At 35.3% G+C, this 26449-nt stretch overlaps 1 protein-coding gene across 2 annotated transcripts; it reads right to left on the bottom strand.

Moving 5' to 3' along the window:
* Window positions 1–209: 209 nt before the first annotated feature.
* Window positions 210–26385, bottom strand: LOC138331252 (protein strawberry notch homolog 1-like). Of its 2 annotated transcripts, none has more exons than XM_069278756.1 (31): window positions 26263–26385; window positions 25161–25286; window positions 24606–24752; window positions 22952–23746; window positions 22328–22442; window positions 21719–21928; window positions 21220–21304; window positions 20503–20593; window positions 20060–20221; window positions 19376–19511; window positions 18773–18878; window positions 18388–18541; window positions 17053–17235; window positions 16536–16633; window positions 15402–15553; window positions 14619–14816; window positions 14153–14368; window positions 13285–13427; window positions 12281–12409; window positions 11717–11852; window positions 11087–11199; window positions 10208–10279; window positions 9820–9919; window positions 8847–8921; window positions 7732–7878; window positions 7164–7258; window positions 6878–6970; window positions 6249–6395; window positions 5527–5603; window positions 4529–4725; window positions 210–4376 (listed from the first exon to the last, which is right to left on the bottom strand). In XM_069278756.1, exons 1-31 carry the CDS (start codon window positions 26278–26280, stop codon window positions 4240–4242), a joined length of 4653 nt encoding a protein of 1550 aa, XP_069134857.1. In that variant the 5' UTR covers window positions 26281–26385; the 3' UTR covers window positions 210–4239. The 2 variants fall into 2 exon arrangements, with proteins under 2 accessions (XP_069134857.1, XP_069134859.1); XM_069278758.1 differs by lacking the exon at window positions 26263–26385 and adding an exon at window positions 25886–26022.
* Between the last annotated feature and the right edge of the window lie 64 nt (window positions 26386–26449).

Genomic DNA, 26449 nt, shown 5'->3' on the forward strand with positions numbered 1-26449 from the left:
GCCAAACCAAAATTAATATTGACTTAGGGTTAATCCCTTGGTCATGCGACTAAATCCCACTTCAGATGAGCCTGCACATTTAGGCCTGAATGGGCGACCAGTGGCTGAAATATACCCGTGAGTAGATTTGTTATTGAAAGACTTCATTAAAGCTCCGTCTATGATCAAAATTAATATCTTAGAATAATGAAATCACAAAACAACGTAAGTATATTCCATATTTTATTCGAGTAACTTTCAAACAATCACATGTGACAATATATATCTGATAAGACGACAAACCAGTCACATCACAACATTCAACCAATCACACTGATCCTCTCTACCGTCTGACACCATACACACGCCCACACTTAGTCACATGACTACCATTACCTCCAATCACAAGCCACCATTCTCCCAATTATATTTATAACAGCCAATGAAAACAAACCAGACTGAGCAATAATGAATATCATCAACATCTGTGATAACCAAACATAACGAACCATACATAACAACCACGTGACTAGAGACAGAACCAGACTCGTGTGTAGCCTGGAGGCAGACCAAATATCATGTTGGGGATTCATATTTAGTCACTTTCTATCTTTTGAAGGCCAATATTATGTCGTTAGGAATTAAGACTGTATCTTCATATTTAGTCAATATCTAACGTCTTAAAACCAATATTATGTCAGGGATGAAAATTGTATCTTCATATTTAGTCAATATCTAACTTCTAAATGCCAATATTATATGTAGTCAGGAATCAAAATTGTATCTTCATGTTTAGTCACTATTTGATCCAAAGACTAATATCATGTGGTCAAGATCAAAATTATATATATATTCATATTAAGTCAACAAATTTAAATGTATCCTAAAAGTCAAATTGATCATAATATGGAAATATTACCTACATGAAATAAAATGTATCCATCTTTAATCCTATATTAGAATACCTGTCGACTTTTCAAATTACGTGGATACCAACATAAACTTTCTTTGATTTAAAATAATCTGACCACCCAGGCGACTTAAAATTAATATATTTAAGTGAAAATAATAATTGTGACTTGTTAGATAAACATGTTTACTGTGTATTTTAAGTCTGTTTTAATGATGTAGCACCAGACATGAGGCAGGACTTAAGGAGAATGTGTTAAAAGGCCTCAAATAAAGGGAGGTAATCTAAAAACTTCTTCACAAATCTACACAAATGTTTGGCATGTCTTAATGAGTTTTATGCGAGATCTAAATAAAATAACTTAATGTATTAAGTATATACAAACAATTAATGTAGTCACTACTACTTGGTATAGAACACAATATCCACACACAAACGCTACACTCAAACGCTGAACGATTTTCACTTTTCAAAGTGGTTTCAATTTTTGATATGCAAAATTAAAAGAGCGGACATTTACACGAAAGCTTTGAATTTCAAGCAAATTTAAAGAAACAATCGGCTATAATAGATATATCTTCTTCTGAATAAATACTTGTACCATTTTCATCAAATAGACATGTGTCTTGGTGAAAAAGAGACTTGCACTTATAATCAATAGGTACACATTTTTTTTGTTATTTCATCGAATATCAACGACATACTTATTCAATAACACCTTTTAATACTTGACCACAAATAACAATATATCAGGAAAGATCAGAGACTTTCATTTCAAACACTGGTCACTTGTAAAACTATCGAACTGTTTCACACACATAATGGTTTAGAAAAATGGTGAAAAATCCAGTTTAATGAAAAAAAGACAATGAAAATACTGCAACTTAAATGTGAAATTATCACTTTCGATAATTAAATTTTGATGTCATGTCTGTCAATGCAGTGAATGTGACCTTGAATGGTTTTTAATGGTGTAGATGTGATCTTTAATGGTGTTTGAGATTTTAATGGGATGAACATGACATATGTCATATGGTGTGTGTATAATTTTAAAACCATATATGTGACCATTGATTTTGAACCATTAGTGCAAGATCGAGGATGTGACCATATAATGCTCGAAAGGGTAATCAAATATATAAATGTGAAGGATGTGGCAGTGTATTTAGAATTGCGGTTGGTAACATTAAGGTGTGGCCATTAATCTGAAACATCACAGGGTCTCTATCAGATAAGAACTTTCCGATGCACTCCACTCACACAATCACAAAGGAATGACAGAAACAAGTTAACAAGAATGGCAGGAAACTTTCTGGAACACAATGTTGAAAGACTTAGGGCATTGCTATGTTCTGTGCCGATGTACACCTGCAGTTATCATATTTTACACTGGATATATCTCTACTATACAATACACTACCAGCTCAATTTTCAAACTTCACGCTCGCAAATGTACTAGCACACCAAAGCACCATCATAATTGACCATTTGACCAGAATGGTATGCATAGTTGTACTGGTGAATGGCTAGAACACTCTTTCAGTCTTCACACAGAATCACATCACATAGCAACAATGTCACATCAATTTATAAATAACTTAAGCTAACTATTATGATCATCTTATCTATCCCATAAAGTTGTAATAACTTAAGCTAACTAGTCTATTATGACCATATCTATATCCGAAGAAGTCCATTTATTAACCACCTGATACATTTGAATATCTAAATTTTAATTTAATCACTTGGTCTATACAATGCAGATCACATTTTTATGAATTGGCTGAGTTTATATTTGTGACCTTGAACATAGTGAAGTTTCGTGGGCAAGGTCACCAAAACTAGTATTACAATGTCAAGGTCAAACATCTGTCATCAATTAATTTTCAATATAACATGTTTTAAATGCGGATACATGGATATGCAAATATAAAGCGAGAAATTGGAATTTTTTTTTTTAAGTATCACAACAATTTCAAATGACATGTGCACCAAAATGGATCACTTTTTCAGTTTCTGTACTTGTAATCAAATTCAAGTCGTTCACGTCATCAGAGAATAAAATATACACAAGAAAATAAAACCTAAATGATGAGCAATTAATACACATAATGAATGTGATTTCTAGAATGTAACACATCAAATGAAAAAACTCTTAGAAACCATTTTTCTTTTTTCATATTTTTGACATTTATGGTCCGCTACAGAATATGGATTTGCCACAAAACTGTTTCCATAGAAACAGAAAACAGTAAAATATTTCACTAAATAACATATTGATATAAACATATGTTTGAGAAAGTGACAATAAATGTATTTAAAGTGATGGTCGGGAATTCTTATGTTTGTGATATTTTGTTGATCTATAAAATCAGAATTTTGAAGTTTCGACCACTAAACAAAACAACATAGATTAGATAAGAATGCCTGGTATTCAAGAAGGTGATTAAAATTGATTTATAGCTACAACGCAAAAGTTTGTCAAAAAATAACTAAGTAATTTGTTCAAATAATTTTACATGAAAATTGTGAAAGCCTTAAGGATTTTACAGTATAATTTTATTAATTTAAAAAATTGTAAAAATTAGGTATGACTTACGTAAATATATTTAGAATGACTGTTGTAAGCTATAAAATTGTAAAACTGGATCCCTTGGGAACAAGTAAGCATGGCGTATAGCTGTGTTACTGTGAACATCACACACAACTGTAATTTTGCAATGAAAAGTTGATTGTACAGACAGTAGTACACAATATAAGGCAAAAATCATTTACGTCACAACCACGGATGGTTGACTTAAAGTCCAGAATAGACACTGGCTTACAGTGCAGATTGAACACAATTGACAAAATAAATGAACTCGATAGGCGATGCAGTTTGACTGCCATGGCAAGCACATTGTGAGAATGAAACACCAAGCGATGGAAAGACATTATATCGATGCAGCTAATTAAATTATTGCAAGGAAATATGAAAATGAAGTTTTAATACTTGTAATCAAATCACATTTTTTCTTTTTATCAGTATTCAATATTTAAAGTTAATGGAAGATTCTTAAAATGGTTAGATCAAATCATACTGGATAATTGCTAAAATAACAGCCCAGTTATGTGAAAGATTAAACTATTGGATATTTCACTTTCACAAAGGGAATCTGATACAGAGAAAGCTATATTATTACCTGTTTTTAACAAGCGTATCTAGCGTGTACAGCGTAGCTTGGATTAGAGCAGCACACTATAGACACTTTGGCTGGATTGGTTGTTGAGTTAATATTAAGTCATTTTACAGGAACTTTCCATGCGTTTTCAGATGAGAACACAAATGACGGTGAAGCCGCATGTTGGTACTAAAAGAGAAGCGGCATGCTGAGATGTGAAGAGGAACTCTCCTCATGTACTGGGTGTTTTTCTGTGAATGTCTGCTTGCAGTCTTGAGACAGAATGTTGCATAACGGAAGGACACAGTTATTGGGAATAAGGCTACCTGTAACACAGTAAATCAAACAGAATATTATTAACTCTGAATTCTTATTGTAATACAACGTCACATCAATGTTCTGAAATGGACTGGATATTATTAATTTGGGTTTTACCACAGTATAAGCGTTTTCAGTTATGTTCTGAACTTTTACTCACCAACGATTCTTTGGCCACTGTCTGTTCGTAGGCGAATGATTTGCATCTTGGAGTTAGCTCCCCCTGGCATTGAAGCAAGGACGCCCTCTACCTTGCTCCAGACACTGAGAACGGAGCCGCTAAGTACATGGAATGTTCGACTTCTCAGACCCACCTCACATGGCAGGTTTAAACTCACCTTCTTACAATTGCCCTTCCTGGAAAAAAAGGCAAATGATAAGTGGAGTTAATCATCAATTTAGATATCAAATTTTAAAGATGCTCCACCGCCGACAGAACATAAATGATATTCATCATTTGAACAATAATTGGTGTTTAATCGTGTATATATATGTCTAATTAACACAAAAAGTAATATGAAATAATTTAGTTTGCCTTTGGTGCATGCGCAATCAGTACTTCATTCCATATAGGATATAGTGCCACAGAATTTTTTCGGGATGCAATTAATTATTTTTCATATTTTTTAACTTGAAGTAAAATCAGAAGCTCAAACTTTTCGATGGTGGTAATGGGGTAAAGTAAGTAACTTTTGTAACTGAAGAAAAATACTAAATCGTCTGCTCTTGTTTTTCACAGTGAAATAAGGCCGTTTGTCAGCAGTGGAGCATCTTTAAAATTTGAATGAAGTTTGTGCATAATTATAAAATGATACCCATCATCACTTCCATATGGCAAAATACAAACTACATAGCAAGGCTACAAGATGTAGTTTTCTCGGTCCCAACAGGATTCTAGACAATTTTCTTATTGCTTTATTGTCCTTAAAGCAATAAGAAAATAAAGATTTTCTGTTTTAAACTTCATTCAATTTTAGGATTTTGTTTTATATTGCTATTTAGACCACCAATATGATAAGAACATTTCAAACCTAAGTTTAACTGTCACAAAATGATCACGCAAGGTTTATTTGAATAGATGTTATACAAATGATGCAAACAAAGGGAGAGAATTCTCCAATGACAAAGCCATAATATTATCAATACAATACTACATACCAATATGCATGACTACAGATGGTTGCTGATAAATTGTACTGGTCGTCCCAAATCGGCCGAGCAGCATCGGGCAGTACCTGTAGAGAAGAGAGCACGTTTCATCAGACGGTCTGTACAACTTTACTGTGAATGTACATATTTTAGTGCTTATTGCAGTGGAAATATGAGCTAAAATATCATTGCTTCAAAAACAAGTATGCTTGTAAAATCTACAAATACTTTCTATACTATTTAAAGACCATTTTAGCTGGTTCACTTTACTTAATGGTCTAGTGGAAGTTGGTTGGTAACTGGTCACATGGTTATCATGTGACCGCATAACAAACATGTTTATCACGTGACCGCATAACAAATAGTCCTCATTCTGTAACAATTCACAGCATATAAAGCTTATGAAAGTCAGACTTCAAAATGAAACCATCTTTCATTATTTCACTTTGTACAATTCAATTTAACTAGAGTAGATTTATTTGACACAAAATTTATTTTCATTCTTCAGGTAGCTTCTTTTTTTTTATAACATATAAAAAAAGACATAAATCTTGCACCTCCATATGCAACTGAAATGGGATGAGGTGTTTTGGTTTGAATTGTTTGAAATCCTGTTATATAATGACGTGCCAGGTTTAGGAAGTATGGAAGTACGGGCCATTTAGATTTGATGGGATGTGATACGACAGACATAGATGGGTAGAACTACTGACAGAAGCATAAAGACATACTTTTTTGTATTTTTTCTTGAGATTTGAGAGAGCCTCTGTGTGGACCTGTCGGCCAGTGTTAGGACGATAGACATTAAACATCTTCTCCTTCTTCTTACTCAACCCATAGTAGACGGCCAGGACTGCTGTCTTCTTCATACTCCGCTCCTAACAACATCACACACATACTAGTTATTATTTAACATACAAACAAATTTCCCTGGTATTTGTTTGAAGTATACTGTAAAAACAAACCTATTTTTGCATTGACTGAATTTTTTGTTTTCATGCTTATTAAACAATCTTTTCACAGTTATTTAATTTTGTGACGGAGTCATATGGTTCTATTTTGAATACAGTTCAAACATTTCTGCGGCAATCATCATTTTTAGTGATTTCTTAACACTCCCGAAATATGCATAATTTAGTCGCACTCACAAAAATAACTTGTTTACAGTAGCTGCTGACTATCTTATCTGATCAGACCAAATTAATGTCAGCAAGAACATTTCCACTTATCAAAGGACCTTACAATGTAGCAGAAAAATCACAACCTAATTAAGGTACCTCTCTTTTGGAAACTAAAATAAGATATAGTAATGGCCTTAGAATAAAATTGTTATTTCCTATGAAATGTTCATAGATCATACCTGTGTTGAGACATAAAATCCATCCTCAGATCCTGTGTATTTTCTCCAGATCTCAGTGGCCCCTGTCCAAGACATACCCCTCTCTACAGAAAACTGTAAATACCAAGAATTAAAACAGGATATTAGAATCTGTGATGTTCAATTATTTCATTACATAACTTCCCACAAACACCCATCATTACAAACATCAGACATTCCACAATCACCTCTCACTCCAATCTTTAAAATGAATGATAATTTTGTATTCCATTCTGTTTGTAGTGACATGATGATATCCAAACCTTACCGTGGTAAGCTCTGTCCTAGCTGTGTTTGTGGCCGTATTTCCTACAAACACTCTGGATTCTAACTTCTTCACACTTTCACAACCAGAACCAAGATCTGTAACAGAACAAAAAGGAATGAATCGATCGACTGGCCAGTCAGGGAAACTCATTTAACCAGTAAACTGATGAAGGATGCAGCAGATAATTGTAGACATTCTTTGATAAACTTGAAGTGTTTGCATGTGTAATTCTGGTAATACAAAATTGGTGAACTGGTGTATTAGTAAAAACAACTATGTATTTTGTTAAATAGAGGCCAAATCTTAAGATTCCACTAGCGTTTCACCACAGGGTCATTATTTTTAAATCAAGATGTAAAGACATATTGCCACAAGTTCTCCACCTCTAAATCGCAAGTTTGAATCCTATGTGGGACAGTTGCCAGGTACTGACTGATGGTCATTGTTTTTTTCTCCAGGTTATCTGGCTTTCCTCCACCAACAAACCTGGCATATCCTTATATTGCCATGGCTGTTAATAAGATTTTTAACTAATAAAATCAAAACAAAATGAAAGCAATATAATTACCCAGAATGCCCATGTCCCATCGTCCATTTCTCTTGGCTTCCAGAATGATGGCCATGAGAGTTTGGGAGAAGTGTTTGAACAGTGCATTCTGTAGAGCCACTTCCATGCCCAGGATCCTGTTCAGGAATTTACTGATGTTGTTGTAATCTGTAACACAAAGAAAACATCCTGTGTAAAAGAAACTCACACAATGCCCTCGACACCAGAGAAACTTAAAACTCATTCACCCCTGGAGAAACATTTACTCTCCAACCCATCCACCCCTGGAGAAACATTTAGACTCTCCAACCCATCCACCCCTGGAGAAACATTTAGACTCTCCAACCCATCCACCCCTGGAGAAACATTTAGACTCTCCAACCCATCCACCCCTAGAGAAACATTTAGACTCTCCAACCCATCCACCCCTGGAGAAACATTTAGACTCTCCTTAATCAAGGACTAGAACAGTCCATTATCAAATTTCAGGGGTGAGTGATTTAAACAGTGGCAGCAAGAAAGACATATACATAATAATAATGTGGGTGCCAGACATAAGCTTAAAACATACACAATCTGATAGAAATATACATCACTCAGTTCAATAGTGGATCTGACAACAACCCACAAGGGGTCACGTTCTGGTGACCTTTATACCACCTGTACTTCAGATCACATGCATTTTCTACACCTAGCTACATCAATTTAAAACAAGATTTTGACACAAGATACATATACATTAAGCTTTGTTGTGCTCTTTGGGCAAGATGACGAAGTACAGGAAAACAATTCTAACAGCTTTTTCAAACTATTTTGTCCCATGAAATTTACTTCAAAGATTCTGGAAGCAGCAATTTCATTGGCTAATTCCAAAGGTCACCAAAATGTCACCCTAATGGGATTTGTCAGATCCTGTATCAAGTGAAGTCAGAAAAAAATCTGTATTTTAATTAGATTGAAAACTACATGACTCATCCATAAAAAAGGCATTACAGTGGCATATGTTGTTGATAACTATCAATTTGGACAAACCATTCAGTCTGTCAAAATGTGTCTAAACCTTGTGCTGACTGGCAACATCTTCACTTGCGTTGAGATATTTAGATTTCTTAAAAAAAAATTTATTTTGTAATTACCTTTGTCCAGGGTTGGCATATTGATTCGTTCGTCCACAGTTACCACACCAACTCCAACAAGACCCTTCCTCACATCTGAAAATCAAAAGATTTCATGAAACACCTGCTTGTTAACACCTCCTTTTGGCAGAAATGACAGCGTTTTTTATTGATTTTATTTTGTACATGTCGCGGTGTTTGAATTCACTGTGTACATAAAAAGTATTATATTAGGTCTTAAAACTACATGCGCTGTGTATTGTCTGAATTTACATGTCCCTGTGTCATGTAATGTCCTGTACATGTAAATGTGTGTGTATGTAAGTTGTTATGATGACATATGAGAGGTGAGTGAATGGATTGGTTGAGTGTGTCACATTGACCCTGCATGACCCTGTCCTTGCACGTGCACGCCCACCCTGGTGGAAGCGTGTCCACACATTACATGGAAAATAGGCACCGGACAGATACCACCTATAGCTGGAAGCCTGTGTGCTTTACGGCCACAGTGCTGAAAGGTATGTTTATTTAATATATAACTAGAAATAAAGGAATTAACATATTCTTCATAATGCAATATAATTCATTATGCAATATAATTAATATACTTTATAGTTTTCTGTTATAACTTCTTTAAATAAATTGTCCATAAACCTTTATAATATGTATATGTATAACAAAGAATCGCACGTGGTCCGTTAGGTTAGGGTAATGTATAGGGTCAAGTGATAGTAAACTAAATGTAATAACTCTGAAATTAAAATAGAATTTACTATAGATATATAATAAATAAGTACCTGTATATTATATTTATTACTTTACAGTATAAATATGGCATATTATAGCTGGTACATTTATGCGTCCCTATGTTGTCAGGTATTGTTCTTTTTATTTCAGGTTATCTGTCTCCGTTTGTGTATAATAAATATTGTCAACTGTTCATAGTTGTTGGGAGTCTATTCACTCTCGTGACATAAATAACTGGACACCTTACCTGCATTAAAATCTCCTTGGTAGTCTGAAGGTGGGGGGACTAGAGGGCTTTCAAACCCTAATGATGACTTCAGTACGTTCTCTAGGGATACACGGCCATACTGAAATCACAATAATAGTTACATTACAGTTCTCTAAATGTTAGTCAATTAATCTATAAAATTGGTTGCCTAAAACCAACTGATGATTATTTAATAATTGGACCTTCCTCTTTATTATGTCTACTCAAATTTCTCTACTATATTTAGATGCTGTTAATTCATAGACCAAAAATCTACACATAACAAGACGAAAACTTCTTCAGTTTCTCAGTGATTTTTTAACAATGTAAAGTTCACTTTATATTGTTTTATAATAGGCTCCATAAGAATGATTGTCTATAACTTTACCTTGTTGTCGATATTAAAGCGACTGAGATCACGGGATTCTGTGGCTCTCCTGTCCCCATGTGTCAGAGCACCCTGTAGAAATTGGATCAAACAATATTATTGATCTTTTAAAACTAGGTAAAACACAGTTTAGCTTTAATACTGTAAACCAACTTATTTACCCTTGTGGGCAGAATTCGTAACAAGAGCTGTTGGAGAACAGCAAAGCTCGGCTATTCAGAAGAAGCTTAAACAATTGACGAAACAGAAACTTGCTCAAAAACTTTAACGTGAAATGGGACGCCAACATTGACGCCGACGTGACAACATTAGCTCCCCCTATTCTTTGAATAGGCGAGCTAAAAAATAATCCTAGAGAGTGCCACTAAAAGTACATTGGGACTAATTCGCATCCCACTTGATAACGAATAATTTGTGCGGGACTAGTGATTCTATTGGTGATAGAATGACGACAAAAGATGATATCCCATACAGAGGGAAGATTACAAAGAGTTACATTCAATCACCACTGGAGATACTAGTCTCGCACAAACGTTATCAGGTATCATGTGGTACATGTATTAGTTCCATTGCAAAACCACAATATTTCAACGTCACAAGATGTTTGTAAACAAAAATATGGATCTAAATTGCCTCGAAAATTATTTGGTATTGTCCATGTACATACTTAGGTATACATGAAAGAATAGATTTTGTTGGAAAAGATATCAAATCAATCGGAAAAGAAATATGTAATTCACAATGCCATGGTCAGACTACATATAAAAGATTATTTTTTATGTTGCAGGACAAATACATTTTTATTGTCATAATCTATCAGCTGTATTTCTACACAAAAACAGGTTTTCTTAACCATTGCCTTTATGTACCGATACTCACCAAGCTCTCGAGACGTTTTGCGACAGTGGAAGCAAATCTCTGTTCTCCTGCCAGCTCTGAGATTAAGAACACATACTCCGGGGCATGAACTTGGTTCGATCTGTGGGTACGACCTAAAAACAAACCAAGAAAATTTTAGAAAATATAAACAAATGTAAGATTTTTTGATGTTGAAAAAGAAGATCACCCAAGGAATAAATTTAACAAAAATTATATTAGTAAAATTTTTGCTAAAATCAATATTTCCATTTTCACAAATTTGTGTCCCTTGTTGCCAAAATTGCAATTTTTGCAAATTCAAGTCCCTTACCCCAGGGATGTATTCAACAAACATAAAAATCATATTGGTAGAAACCAAGAAACGAAAATGGATAATGTTTAGTAGGGCTCATTTGCTTTTTATTCTTTTATTTTGCTCTGCGTTCGCATTTTTTTTTTAATTATTGGTTATCTTTATTATTATTTCATTTTTTTTTGTTTTAATTTATAAGGTTTATGGAATCAGCTATGAAAGTACCTACCAAACTACCATTATTTTTCATTTTGCTTTCCGTTGCTTTCAAATTTTCTTTTTATTGGTTGTCTTATTTAAAAAAAAATTTTTTATATAAGGTTTATGGAAGTACCTACCAAACTGCTGTATAGCTCGGTCTGCACTCCACGGTAGCTCTAATGTGATATGGACACGCCTCTTCTGGTTGACTGCCCTCCTGTCGGCTTGGAGAGAGATACCAGAACTAGCGGCCTCCGAAATTATAGCAATATTCTGAGAAAGAATAATACACAGAAAATAAATCAACAAGGACTGGACTAGTCCATATTACATAAATGGAATGGAAGAAAGCATAAAAAATAAACTTCTGTTGTGATGAAAGGTCTATAGATATTGTGAACCATCCTCCTTTTGCAGCTAATAAAATCATCCTCCTTTTGCAGCTAATAAAAATGTTGCTATTTCCATTTCACAATAAGTTCGCGAATATTAACATTCACGGATTTAAAAGCTGAATGGAAATTCATATCTATTAAAGAAATGAAAATAATATTTCATTGAGATAAACATTCACAATTTTACATTCATCCCAAACGTAAATTGGTTACCAGTTTTTGAAATATCTAATATCAACGAGATGAAATATGCAAGGTTACTGAGATGTAAAATTTAAAACATAATATAGTGTTGTAATTATTTACCTTTTCTCCGTCCATAAACCTTTGTTTCTCTGTAAGATTGAGGTATTCTAGTGGTACATCGGAGGCACTGCGTGACTCGTAACTAATGCCTTCGTCTGTACTCACAACACGTCCCTTCCTACCAGTCATCTGTAAAGTAAAACAACATGAGATTCAAACGTTCACTTTGTCAAGGTCTAGAAGCAACATAAAAATCTTTGGTCAAACTGTTTTGATCAGTATTAATGGAAAAACAGAATCCTCTATTAAACATATCCACAGTAATTTCTTGTATCTATTACTGTAGCAGATCAAAAACAGGAGGCCCAGAGGGCCTGTAGCGCTCACCTGGTTTGTAATGCCAAGTAATGTTCTGAATACAGGATCATTATTTCATTTCTGAAGGAATTTAAAGATTTACCTGTAAATTCCCTATTGGGCCCTACTCTTTCTGCTCCAGGGGGTCAGAGCCAAAATTTATACAAACTCTGTTCCCCTTTCTCCAATGATATTTCTGGCCAAATTTGGTTATAATCCATGCGGAACTCTATGACTAGTAGCGATTTAAAGGAAATGTTGACTGATGGACGATTGACGCCTCGCCATGATATAAGTTCACCGGCCCTTCGGGCCAGGTGAGCTAATGAAAGAAACCCAGAGTGTGATTATTTAAGGCAAAACAAAATCAATACTTTCTTTATTGCTGGTCTATCACAGTCAATGGTTAAGTGGTTAGGTGGTTAGCCACAGGACTAATGATTGAGGATCCTTTGTTTGAATACTGACACAGGGGTTTCATTGTGTCACTGGGAAAGATACTTCAGCTTGATCAGTAGACATAACTGTATGTGATATGGCATTGTAAAAAATGTTTTATATAAGTTTTAAGTACCTAGATGGTAGCTCAGACTACGCTGTCCAAGGAATGAGAAAAATAACATTTTCTGAGCAGCTATTCTAAACTGTATTGGAATTACTACACTTCTGTGATCTGGCGACATTTAAGACTCCATATTTTATCATACCTCTGCAACATTTTCTGTGCCTCCCAGTTCGTCTATTAGGTGGTCCAGTAAGTTAGGAGGCAGTTTGTCCCCGACCTCTTCTAAGGTGTCCAGTAACTCCCTCTTCATTGACACAGCTCTCTCTACACTGTCCATACCCAGAACTGAAACAATACACTCTTGATGAAGTTTTTTCTCCAAAAAAGATATTTTCTCCAACAAAACTAGGAAGACATAACTTTGTAAAATCGTGTTCCTGCCATATTTTGTTAGGGACGATAAAAATAAATGTGAACAAAATTTTTTTTTGTGTGCGATTAAATTTTCATATACTTTGTAGGAGATATGAAAATGCATAAACAAATCGCTGCAAACAAAAGGCTATTTAAAAAAAAAAATTTATGGCAAAGTTGTTCTGCGTGAAAACAAAATCAAGTTGCTGGAAAAACATTGAACAAGCTGGTTTACATAATGGTTTCCTTAAACCAGAATTGTATCCTAAGTCTTCGTTTCCATACACCATCACACTTTGCTTAAACTTATTTGACAAAATTCTTTTAATGTGAAGATGAATCAAGCAGTGAAAACACACATATTGCCATGTGTTTATTTTTCTATGGGCGTCAGTAACGACCATTGAACTAATTCACCCCTGAAGGCACATTTAGACTCTTCTAAATCAAAGACTAGAACAGTCCATTATGAAATTTCAGGGATAAATGAGTTAAGTCATGAAAGGACGCCAATACTTGTCCATACAAAAAAAAAGAGATGTAAAAGAGTTTCCCACAGTCTGTGTGATTTCAGCCTTTTAGAAAACACCATTGAGATTGTAAGAATTTTTTCTTCAAATGTTCTTGATATATGATTAGTGTCTTCTGAGTCTTACCAGGCTGGTTGGAGCTGTTGTTAGTGGCGTTATTATTGCTAAGGTTGTTGATGTTCTCTTTGGTACTATGATTCTTTTTCATGAGTCCTGCGGCTGCCAACTGTTTGTCAAACTCTTCATCTTCATCTGCTTCTTTGTGTTTCTTCTTTTTCTTCTTCTTTGTTTTCTTGGACACTTTCTTATTGTTTGCTTTATTTTTCTTTTTAAGCCACGGATCTGTGTAAAAATGTCAAGGTATTAAGATTCTACCACATCTTATAAGATGAAATCTACAAGAATAAATCTAAAAGAAACAAAGTTTGCAACAGCAAAGACTGAATTCAACTGGGCATGGATTTCACAATTACTGGGACTGAGAAAAATTTTAAAATCAAATTGAGTGTGTAAAATTTGACAACTACTGAGACTTTATTTTATTTTACAATCATAAGGATATCACATGCATGCTTTCAGGTGAATTACATACCATCATCACTATCTGATCCACTGCCAAAAGGGTTGAAGTTGTCAATATCGCCATCAGACTCAGAATTGCTGTCGTCTGCTCCAAAGTCCACACTGCTAGCTTCTGAGTCTGACCGTAACCAATCCGAGTCACTATCATCAGAACCACTTGAGCTGTCGTTACTTTTCTTTTTCTTTGCACTTTTGTTATTTTTTTGGTCTGGTAAATAAATAAATATCAATGGTGATAATTACATCTTAGAAGATAGACCAATCAGGTTTATCACGCAATTCTAATATCACAAACACTAATCTCAACACTCTTTCTTTCTATCGTACCTTTTTCTTCTTTCTTTCTATCCGTCACTTTACCCTCAATCGTTCTATTCACCTCTTCCTGTCTTTCTTCCTATCCTACATTTTTTTCCTCTTTCTGTCTATCCTACATTTCTCCTTGTTCTCTTTATCCCACCTTTTTCTTTCTATCCTAGCCTTTCCCCTCTTTCTTTCTATCATACCTTTTCTCCCACTGTTTTTTCTATTGTACCTTTACACTAGCATACCAAATTCCTTATTGTAGAACTGACTCTCGCATCCTCTCTTTCTTTCCCCATTTTATTCAAGACTTGAACTTTCTTCCCCCTGATATTGTAACTTCAAAGTCCCTAGACGACTTCAAAACTCATCTTTCATCTCTAATCTAAATTTTTCCTCTCTTTCCAAGTACATAGCCACACCTTCAACAATATTGACATGATCTTCAATGTGATGAAGTAGGTCGATTACTAGGTAGATATTAATGTACCTTTTTTCCTCTTCCTGTCGTTACGATTTTCTGGTGTAGGTGGGTTACTGCGATCAAGGAAGCTTGGATATCCACCAATCCCAAAGATGTCAAAAGTTTTCCGCCGATCAGGTGCTGGAAAATGTTTCTCCACTAATGTTTGAAACACACCCCTGTGAAAAAAAGATAGTAAAAGAATGATTTTCAGCTAAAAAATTCAATTGCTTCATTGAAACACCTATCTGACCCAAGGACTCTGAAATAAATTATATTGTCCAGGCCTGTATACTTTTTCTATTACTTATACGCTATCTTAAATAAATTCTGTAGTTCTATACTCTTTAAGCAGAGTGGTGATATTCCATTGGAACAAAATCCTGAATTCCATGGGTGCAATGAATTGTTATAATCATACTGGAATTCCAAAAAGCAAGAGTCCTCAGTTCTGGAGTTTGAGAATTGTTGAAAATATCCCCAAGAATTAGTAATATGCACTCTACATATATCAGTAACCATACAACATTAGGCCAAACAAAATTAATTGTTAGTTTCTCAGGCCACTTTTTTAAAAAGTCAGTGCGGGCGGCGGGAATATTTTTTTATTTTTTATTTCTCTGAAAACAAATGCGGCAGATAACATTTTATTTTTTTCTCACTTGAAGGACATGAAAATCAATGAAAACATGTGTAGAAAATGTAAATTCTTACTCAGTCTTTAAGAACAGCTTTTAAATATCTCAATCGTCACTATATCCAAAGAAAACCAGTTGAAAATACATAATCCTGGGAGGAAACATTCCGTTTTGAGCAAATGCTGACATCGGCAGCCATTTTTTACCGGAAATGAAAGGTGCATACTAAAATTGGAGCCAATTTCCAGGTGCGTTTTCGAATGGAAATTGCGGGCGAGTTCGAATGGAAATTTGGGGTGCGTTCGATGCGGCGGTCTCGATTTTAATTTTTAAGTTATGGCGCATAAAAAAGTTGGTGCGGGGGGTAAATGTCGATGCAGCGGTGCCTGAGAAACTAAGAATTAATTTTTTTTGGCCTTAGTATGAGATGTAAATAACTGAAATTACATTTTAGAGAAATATTATTTTCAGATTTAGCTGGTTACAATATCTCTATAAACAAGTATGGAGATTAAGTACTTACTTTGTTGTGGACACAAAATCATTGAGCTCTCCTCCATTCTCTTCTAACTGTTCTAGTGTTCTGGCTTCCCCAGTCGACTGGAGGCCGATCACAACACACTGCAACACCGCAAAGTAACCCACATTATTCAGTGTGACATTATATACATTACTCAATATAACTGACAATGTATACACAGAAACAACTGCCGCTATCTCTATATATCAAATTAACATGAACACATTTGGGTAAATAAAAATACCTGGTAGGTGGCATAATTAAATACATGTACAACTATCAACAGACAATATTCAAAAGACTTTCTTGGTGTAGTTAATGGACAGGCTACAGTATACTTAGTTTAATTTCCTACTAACAGCCAGGGTCACTTAAGGACATCGCAGGTTTGTTAATAGAGGAAAGCCAGAGTACCTGGAGAACAACCACCAACCTTATCAGAGGCAACAGTACACTTATGACTTTTGGTACTAGTAAAACAGGCAGTTCATAGATTTATCAGAGATGCTAGAGTTTTTACCTTGCCATTTCTAACAGCGTCCCTGGCCAGTCTGACACAGTGGTTAACTTTGGCAGAGATACAGAGATACTTGAAGAATCGCTGATGAGCTGACCAGAACTGCCCCCACATTGTCTTCTTCATCCTTTGTTCAGCATCAATCAGCTCTGCAGCTTTCTGGAATCGGTCTCTAGCCACAACCCACTGAACAAAGTGAAATAATAAAAATATCATCGAGGTCAATGGTTACATTTATATTAAGAATATTTATTTATCATGTATATCAACTGAAGGCATTACGTTGATTTCGAGATCATAAAATGATGCGGCTTGAGTACAATTTACCATTGATTAGTCCCATCATTCAGTGATCATGATGATGTCACAAAAATCAAATAAAAATATGACGTTACAATCACTGGCATCTGTGACTAATTGACGATAAATTGAACTCGCCCACGTCGTTTTGGGATCCCGAAATTCTAAATGGATCGAAAATGTATTGCAAAGATAAAATCTTCACAACTGAACAAGTGAAAAGAGTCATATGGAAAGAAATCAAGTAAATTAACTCTACCTTATGGAGATATATGTATCAGGTATTATATTAGAACGAATATACGTACCCGGCCTACTATACCTTTCGGCCGGGTACGAATTGGTCCCTATGTGTTGTAGTGGAGCAGCGCCTCCGAAAATCACTCGGGCACAATTTTCTATACTTTGTTGTAGGTTTCCGATTAATTTATGCATATACAAGCATTTCCATAATGTATTTATCCTAAACAAACATAAGTACCATTCTTAATATCTACTATACCGCACACAAGACGTCAAATTCATAATTTGAAGACTTCCGGTATAAATTCTCGTCAGAAAGGCCTTCATATGTATATGTAAAAAAATAATGTCTCGCTGAGAATTTGATATTTTATACGGTTCAGTTTTATTGTCTAGGAAGTAAGCGATATAAAACAAATAAGATAAAATGCATGCAAACGTTTTAATAATGGTTTGCATAACCATTACTTTGCTCCATTAGCAGTAATAGGCACCAATTGTAGCTCTAAAGACGACATCATTATCTGTCTAAAAGTCTTTTGAGCTACAATATTGCAGCTAGTATTATATATGTGTATTACAAACTACGCTAGTTAAGTAATTTTATTGGTCCCCAGAGGTTTGTTATATCCATATTTTACTGTAATTACATAATCAGAACCATACAGAAGTTCTGTGGGATTATAGTTCTTGATTTTATGTTAAATCAAATTTCATTAAAAGTACACTTTAGAACTGTTCAAACCATTCAAATTAGAAATTATTTCATTGCTGTTAAATATTATCTTTCCTTACCATTTTCACGGCATCATTGTAAATGTCCACAAATTCTTTTTCAAGAGGAATTTCCTCAATCCTGAACGAGACTCCTTTGAAACTGAGTTGCCTAGCAATGTACATTCCACGTAGCTTCATGTCCATGGCTACCAGTTCCATAGCACCGACACCCCTGGAAGCAAAATCAAACAAAACATATATCGGTTGAAGAATTGTTGAATGGCTAAAGTGCTAATGTTGTATTTGTTTCTGATATGCAACGTAAAATAAATTTTCTTGAATCTTGAAAGAATTCAATAATAATCTATCTGAGGGATGGCTGTATTGTAAGGATATCACCAGAATTTATTTATTTAATAATTTTGTTTATAAGGTATTAACAAACCAATAAATTAATACAAACCTGCGTTCAACAGCCTGAATGAAGTCGTTAAACTCTGGAAAGGGAGTACCCTGTCCCCAAAGACCTAACCTCGTCATGTATGCCATGTTCTTGGGTTCAGAAGCACCTACACATAAATTAAAAGTATGATTTTCCCTTTTACTCACCAATCTTTTTAGGAAATGTCTATTATGATTCATATGAAGTTTCAAGAGAGGCTGAGAAATGAGACTGAAGTTGTTGGTTAGAAAGACATCATCAAAATTAACAGATGGAAACAAAATGTTATTATAATTAACTGAACAACATAGTAAATTGAAGGAAAATCTTTGAGATTTCAAAATAGATTTAGGAATGACATTATTAAAGTAGACTGCTCCTGTGACAGATTGACAAATTTGATTATGGTTTTATGTCCTATCAACACTTTCGGTCATTTTTTTAATATTGACTTAGTATGAAAAGTTGAAGTTTCTAGAGAAAAATTATCAACCTACTAAATTCTGTGTACAGGTGAAAAGTTAAATCAGATTATTTGACCAACTAGCCACCATGACCCAACAGGTATGTTAAGGTGTCAATAGGCTCTTACATGTCGTAAAGGATAAATTAAAACATGCTTACCTGTAGCACTTGCGTATACAATGCGAGCCAAAGGGAGACGATTTTGTAACTCGAGTACGGTCTGTCCTGTTTTTGTGGGTTTACTGCTCCCGACAGGACACAGATTCTTGGCTTTGTGACATTCATCAAATATAATCTGTTCACTGTCAAGGAGCTGAATACTACTAATGATTCACTTAGCTGTTTACAACTCATCCAAGATACCCAGTTAACCCTTGACTTTTAACAGATTCAGAAGTCAAATCAATATTTATCAGAAATCTGAAGAGTCAAAACCAATGATAAATAGACATGTGCTTCACAACAGACAGTCAAATTTGATTTCTGAAAGTTAAAAACATACTCTAAGATGACCTGTAAATCTATTAGGTAAATGTTTTAAACTAATTTCAAACAGTATTTCAAAAAGTATGAAATAAGTGCCAAGGTATATTTTTCTTCAAAGTTTATTAATATTAACAAGAAGAACTTCAAATAATTAAAAATTCATCAGGAAAGACATAAATGATTCAGCAATCTGATAGATAATCTTGAAATCTCTGTCTTAATTTGAAGTTCGGATGCAATGAGGCACAAGGCGCACATGTCCCCCACTTTATAGTGGGGAATAAAAATTATCTTTTGTGCCTTCATATTTGAGATACATATTAAACATAAATAATGTATTATAGCAGTAAAGGATACACAACCATCAAAGTCCTTGCCACACCACTTGAGCAGCTGTTTTAGCCTCGTCTTGTACTTGCCCCCACTCTGGCTTTCACCGATCAGTGAGGAATACGTAGCAAAGATCACTCCCTTCTTTACGCTACCGTTTTCTTTAGATGAGATCTTGGCATATTTAAACTGAAGAAACAAATTACAATCTTTAAGGTTATACATCTAAACATCTTAACATAAGTCATGCGTTCATCTCATTTTATTTATTTATCAGTTTATATAATAACAGATAGGCATAGACATGGACATGCATGTGACAGCTATGTTAATATTAATTAGAGGTTCCTTAGACAGGATTATGAATTTTCAAAATGAAACTCAAAATATAAACATTGCAAAATAACATTGGCACTGAAGAACTCTACATATTACCTATGAATTTTACTAAAGATGTTGTTAAAACTCACCTTGTTTAAGGGATGGACTTCTATCCGTCCTGCCCCGATGTCCCGCAAGTCGCGCTCTGCGTCCACTCTCAGGTCATTTGACACACTCAGCCTACAACATAAACATTACCGTTAACATTAAGGACTTTTTACATACAAAAATTAAAAAAAAATACAAAATAAACAGAAAATCTTAGTACACAAAAGACTGGTAGTAAATAGTAAGGACTTTTTACAGACCTTCTTTTGCAACAAAAACTACAAAACACTATTAATTTTATCTTTGAGACATGTGAACTATTCTGAGTTGTAAATGATTAGAGATATACTCTTTAATATTTAACTTATGGTTTAACTTCAATATTTTGTCAGAAACTGACCTCAACGCAAAATATTTACTGAGTAAACCAACATATTTTTGCAGTGTTTTCATGCTTAAATGGCCTTTACTCAATGATTTAATTTTCGGAATCGACATTTGTTTGCTTCTATTTTAATTTTCGGAATCGACATTTGTTTGCTTTTATTTTATCTGTATTTGAAACATTTTCACTACCCCTCCCCCTTTTTTTTCTAAATTTTTTTTTGCGATTTCTTATTGCCCAGAGATACGCAAAATGTAACAGTAAAGTCAAAACATCCGTATGTGATGCATAACATATCCTTTCTATTGTATTTAGAGGTCTACTGTACTAACAGCCACCTAGAGAACAAAACACTATCAATGTTAACACGTACCAGAGAGCTCGTTTCCTGCCCTGGATGTAGTTCTCGTAAATGATTCCCGCGATGGTTCTACCTTTACCGACACCAGCTCCATCACCTGCAACAAAGAGGGAACATAGCACTATAAAAGAATGTAGACGTATAGGTCAGTTGTAGAATATATCAGGTATATTTCTAAGTTAACAATTTATTTTACCCTTTCCTGAAACTCACTTTTATTGACAATGCATAGCTAAATTGTCTGTGGTTTACACGGATTGTATGTATATGCTATACTATAAGTGAAGTGACCATTCCCATCCCTTGTTAGTCTATTATTTTCCACTATCTACCTGTCCACATTTGGTTGTGAATGTCAAATACCCAGATACAGAATGAGTACTAAATTTTGAGTACTTGGGGGACAAACTTTAGAACATGTGACAGGTTAATTCAGTATTAAGGGCAGTTGCGATTGGAGTAATGACAAAATACGACAGGAGACATGGAATTCTCTCACACAATAAATTACCTATGAGGAATCCTCCTCGCTCCCCACATGGGAGGATTAAGTCATGTCGCTGTGAGGCGTACACAATGGACTCCAATTGTAAGGCGGAAAGGTCTCCATAGTCAATGGTAGAGTCAGGAATGGATAATTTGTACCAGATATCGGACGACTCAACACTGGACAGTGAGCTAGTCTCCACCACTGGGTCGGGGTGTTTCACACCCACCGTCACTGAAAGTTAATCAGGATGAATTCAGTATATTTAATTTGCTGATCTGATAAAAAGATATATTGATAAATATTTCAACCCAAAATGTTTCACAATAGCAATGGGTATGCCAGGTGTGCAGATGATTTTGTTAGACATATTTACATCATATTCAAAGGGGCATCATAACTCCTGGTCATATAAATGTAACAGTTTTTGAAGAAAGGTCCAAACATGTACAGAACTGAAGACTAAAACACTATGTAGCAGTGAGAAGTTTGACATATACTAGCATAGTATATGGTGTTTAAGTCTCCTTTCTTATGCAAATAATACATTGAAATCAAGTACTTTGAAGATAGGCCTAAAGGAAATAAAAGTAATGTAGACAATGCTGAGCAGTTAAAAAAACCTTCACCTACATTTACTGGGCATGTAGTCAGCATATGTCTCGGCATGTCCTAGCTCTTCCACTTCATCCTCCACAAGTTCCTCATCCTCCAATATAGAAGGTGCACTCATCCCTGCTAGGCCATGCTAAAAACAAAATCCATTTATAAAAGTCAACTATCATTAAAATAAAACATCACTTTGGTATCTTTTTTATATTAATAACATTCAGCTTTTGTGCAGCAGTGTTACAGTCATTTTCTGAATGCTTTTTGGGCTGAATAAAATGTTCCTTTCCCAAAGAGAAACTTTGCTGTGTTTTATTAAAGTCATGTAAATATTTCCTCAAATAACAAAGAAACTAAAATATATATATATAATTTAAGGAGGAAAAAATGTAGTATTTTCCCAGTGGGACTAATTCATATACCATGTGATACCCCATAACATTTGTGTGGTACTAGTACATGTATCTCCATTGGTGATGGAACGTAACTTTTTGTAAGCTTCCCATGGAAATGACATAAGCGATGGATATCATCTTTGAGCATAATTCCACCACCAATAGATGAATTAGTTCCATTTAAACATACATACAAGCCCCAGAAATTATCGAGTATGAAAATCAGTGATGTACTGTAGTATGAAGAATTTACCTGAAAACCACCACCCATGTTCTTCATAACAGGCGCTGAAAAGTTTTTAAACTTGATGTCCTCATTGGACCACATTCTAGACACGTCTTTATGTGACAAGTTAGTCTTTATATTGGCAATATTGGTCCCGGCTGTCGCCACATTTGTTCCACTGGAATTGACGATAATATTGTTCTTTGTTAAGGACAAACCACTGTTGACACTATGGGACACCTGTATGGTGCCAGATGTCTTTGGAATGAGCAGAGATTCCCCAGTACTCCGCTGCAGTAACGACACTGCATTCTGTAGTGTCCTGGCTGGACCAGCCTGACTGACAATCTGAATCGGTGAATTAGCATGCTGTAGCTGTGGAGAGAATGGGCGCTGATGAATTTGTGTCGCCACTCCTGTATGGTTTCCCTGGACTAGTTCTGCGATATTAGGAGCACTCTGAACAGTGGCAAGGCTGTGCCCACCTACAGTTCCAATGTTAGACCCACCAGCTCCTGGTACGGCTCTTTTGATTATGATTTTTTTGCCTGCAAAGGATCCCCCAGCCAGGCTTCCCAAAGTAATTGCCCCGCTATTTTGGGGAATTTTAAGTTGGCCCTGTGCTCCGCCAACTCTTGTAATTTTGATGATGCGAGGAGTTGTGTTTCCTGAGGTAGCACTTGCTGCTTGCTGTATACTTATAGGAATGGAATTAGCCACAGAGCTCTGAATACTTGATTTCGGTATCCGAATCATCGCTGGGGAGGATGCTGATCGACCCAGTGTAGATTGTAATGCCACCTTCTGATGAACATTTCCAATCTGAAAATAGAGAAGCATGAATATTAATCAAAATAACTTCTTTCAAATTGATTTACATTTTGCAATATCATTAAAGACCATGGATATAATTTATTTACTTGTTCATTGATATGGTTTTTTCATTCTATTTAAAAAAACATGAGTAATTTATGGACATACCATGTGTTTTTATATCTGTAACTGCCGAATACTAAGTAAAGGTGGTTGAGTTGTTTGTCTTAGGGTAAAGTTGACTTTAGAGGGGGGAGGGGGGGGTCAATACAGTCTGGAGATAGTAGGGATAACCTATAGCCCCTGGGGAGTGTGTGTGTAGGGAGGGTCAGAAATTTGTTACTATGGCCCCTGGGGAATGTGTGAAGGGAGGAGTCAGAGATTCGTAACTACTTACCTGATTAGGCTGGGTCCCAACAGTAGAAATAACCTGTACTCCCTGGGGGTTTGTGTGTGTAGGGAGGGAGTCATAGATTTGTTACTACGGCCCCTGAGGAGTGTGTAGGGAGGGGTCAGAGATTTGTTCCTATGGCCCTTGGGGAGTGTGTGTAGGGAGAGGGTCAGAGATTAAATACTATGGCCCCTGGGGAGTGTGTGTAGGGAGGAGGAGATTTGTTACTATGGCCCCTGGGGAGTGTGTTTAGGAAGGGGATCAGAGATTTGTTTCTATTGCCCCTGGGGAGTGTTTGTAGGGAGGGGGTCAGAGATTTGTTACTATGGCCTCTGGGGAGTGTGAGTAGGGAGGGGGGTCATAGATTTGTTTCTATGGCCCCTGGGGAGTGTGTGTAGGGAGGGGTCAGAAATTTGTTACTATGGCCCCTGGGGAGTGTGTGTGTAGGAAGGGGGTCTGAGATTTGTTACTACTTACCTGATTAGGGAGGGTCCCAACAGTAGGGATAACCTGTGATGTAGATGCCAGTTGTTTTAATGCATGAGAGAACACTGCTGACTGGCCCACTTGGGGCTGAGAAATGACGTTCCCATTCCATGTCACTGGAGCAGCGACTGGTTGATGCTGGAGAAAGAAATGCATGATTTTTTTTATTGATTTAATAGATCTATGTTTAACTACCCTTAGTTTTCGTAAGTAATATTGGTAACTTTTGAAGGACATCAGTTTTTTCTGTATCCACTAACATATTTGCAAACCGGTTCCTAATTATATAATTACCCATACCAGAATGAATCAGACTTATTAATATAGAATCTATTTTCTGAAAGTTCATTGGTATTATTACCACCATAGTTGTCCAAGATATTTGTTTGGTTTTAAATGATTTTGATACAATATGCAATTTGGTTGATCTGTGTACCTTTTGATTGATGAACTAAAAGGCCGCCAGATTATAAAAACGACCTTACGCTATAAATTATTGCATAATGCCTTGTATCAATATAAATTTCAATATCTTTTAACCCTTGCCTTTGGGACTTCTTGATAGGCTACATTATTGATGGGTTCTTCTGCAACAGGTTCATCAAAGTCATCAAAGTCTCCCAAGATTCCAGATTCATCTAACGCTGCTGATAAGATGTCAGTGAAGGAATTCTGAAATTCGAGTTGAAAATGTTATTTCATCATAAAGAAGAGTTTACTGTGAATTGCAAAATATATATTGAAAATAAAGAAACAGACTTGGCAAGACCTATTAGTAAATAGGGACTGGGATCATGATTTTTTTAATAACTCTGCCACTGGTAAAAAACAAGTTGCTTTTTTGGTCCTTCAGCACAAGATTATAATAAAACAAGTTAATTCATTTCAATGTCATCCATTTGATCAATTCAAATAGTATCTTTTGTAGAACAGTTCTGTAGCGGATTATCCTTGGTGACCAGTTTTATGTATAAACTCAAGCGATAAAATCTCGCTAAGGTGTCTCTTACACTATTTAATTATGAATGCATGTGTTTGATTGGCCTCCTGTTACACACGGCTTGTATGTCTGAACAGAAATAAAGTGACGGAAAACATTTTGGTGATATCCCTAATGAAAGGTGTACAAACAATTTCGTAAACTTAAAAAAACAGCGCCAGTTTATAAAAAAAAAATCAGTGATATAATACAACTTTCATATACATAAGCATAGCTTCAAGTCAACCTAGTATAGTTGGTAGCAGAGAATAGATTACTCTGATATCAATACCTCAGCATACGGCATGGCCGGTGTCCTTCAATTATTTTTTTCTAATGAAATATTGGTAGAGTACTGTTGTAATTGTGGTCTTGTCTGAATACAGCAACTCTCAAAAACTGAATAATCGTGCAAACCAAACAATTTATGCCCTAAGCTGTTTTTATATTGACATGACATCATGTCTTGATTGCGAAATCATGATGATACATCGACGCAAATGTGTTCTACGCTGACGAAATAGAAACAAGGAAGAAGCACATGGGTACAATTACAAAATCATATTTAACATGTAAAGGGTAGGAAAATGATATATTTTTGTTAATGATTGGATATGTGGTGTATTTTATTATAATTGAAACGAAATTTCAAAGACCAAAACGCCTTACATTCGCTTCATTGGCCATCACTTGAGACTCGCGGCCGCACAGCTTTTCATTGCTGATTTACTCCACCATACTCTTCATTACCCAGAGTTCCGTAGTGTGTGACGTCAAAATAAAAAAATCTATTATTTGAAATGATATCTATCTTTTAGTTATTTACACCAATTTTAAGAATTGTATAATAGAAAAT

Source organism: Argopecten irradians, chromosome 9 (assembly GCF_041381155.1).
Source record: "Argopecten irradians isolate NY chromosome 9, Ai_NY, whole genome shotgun sequence".
NCBI lineage: Eukaryota > Metazoa > Mollusca > Bivalvia > Pectinida > Pectinidae > Argopecten > Argopecten irradians.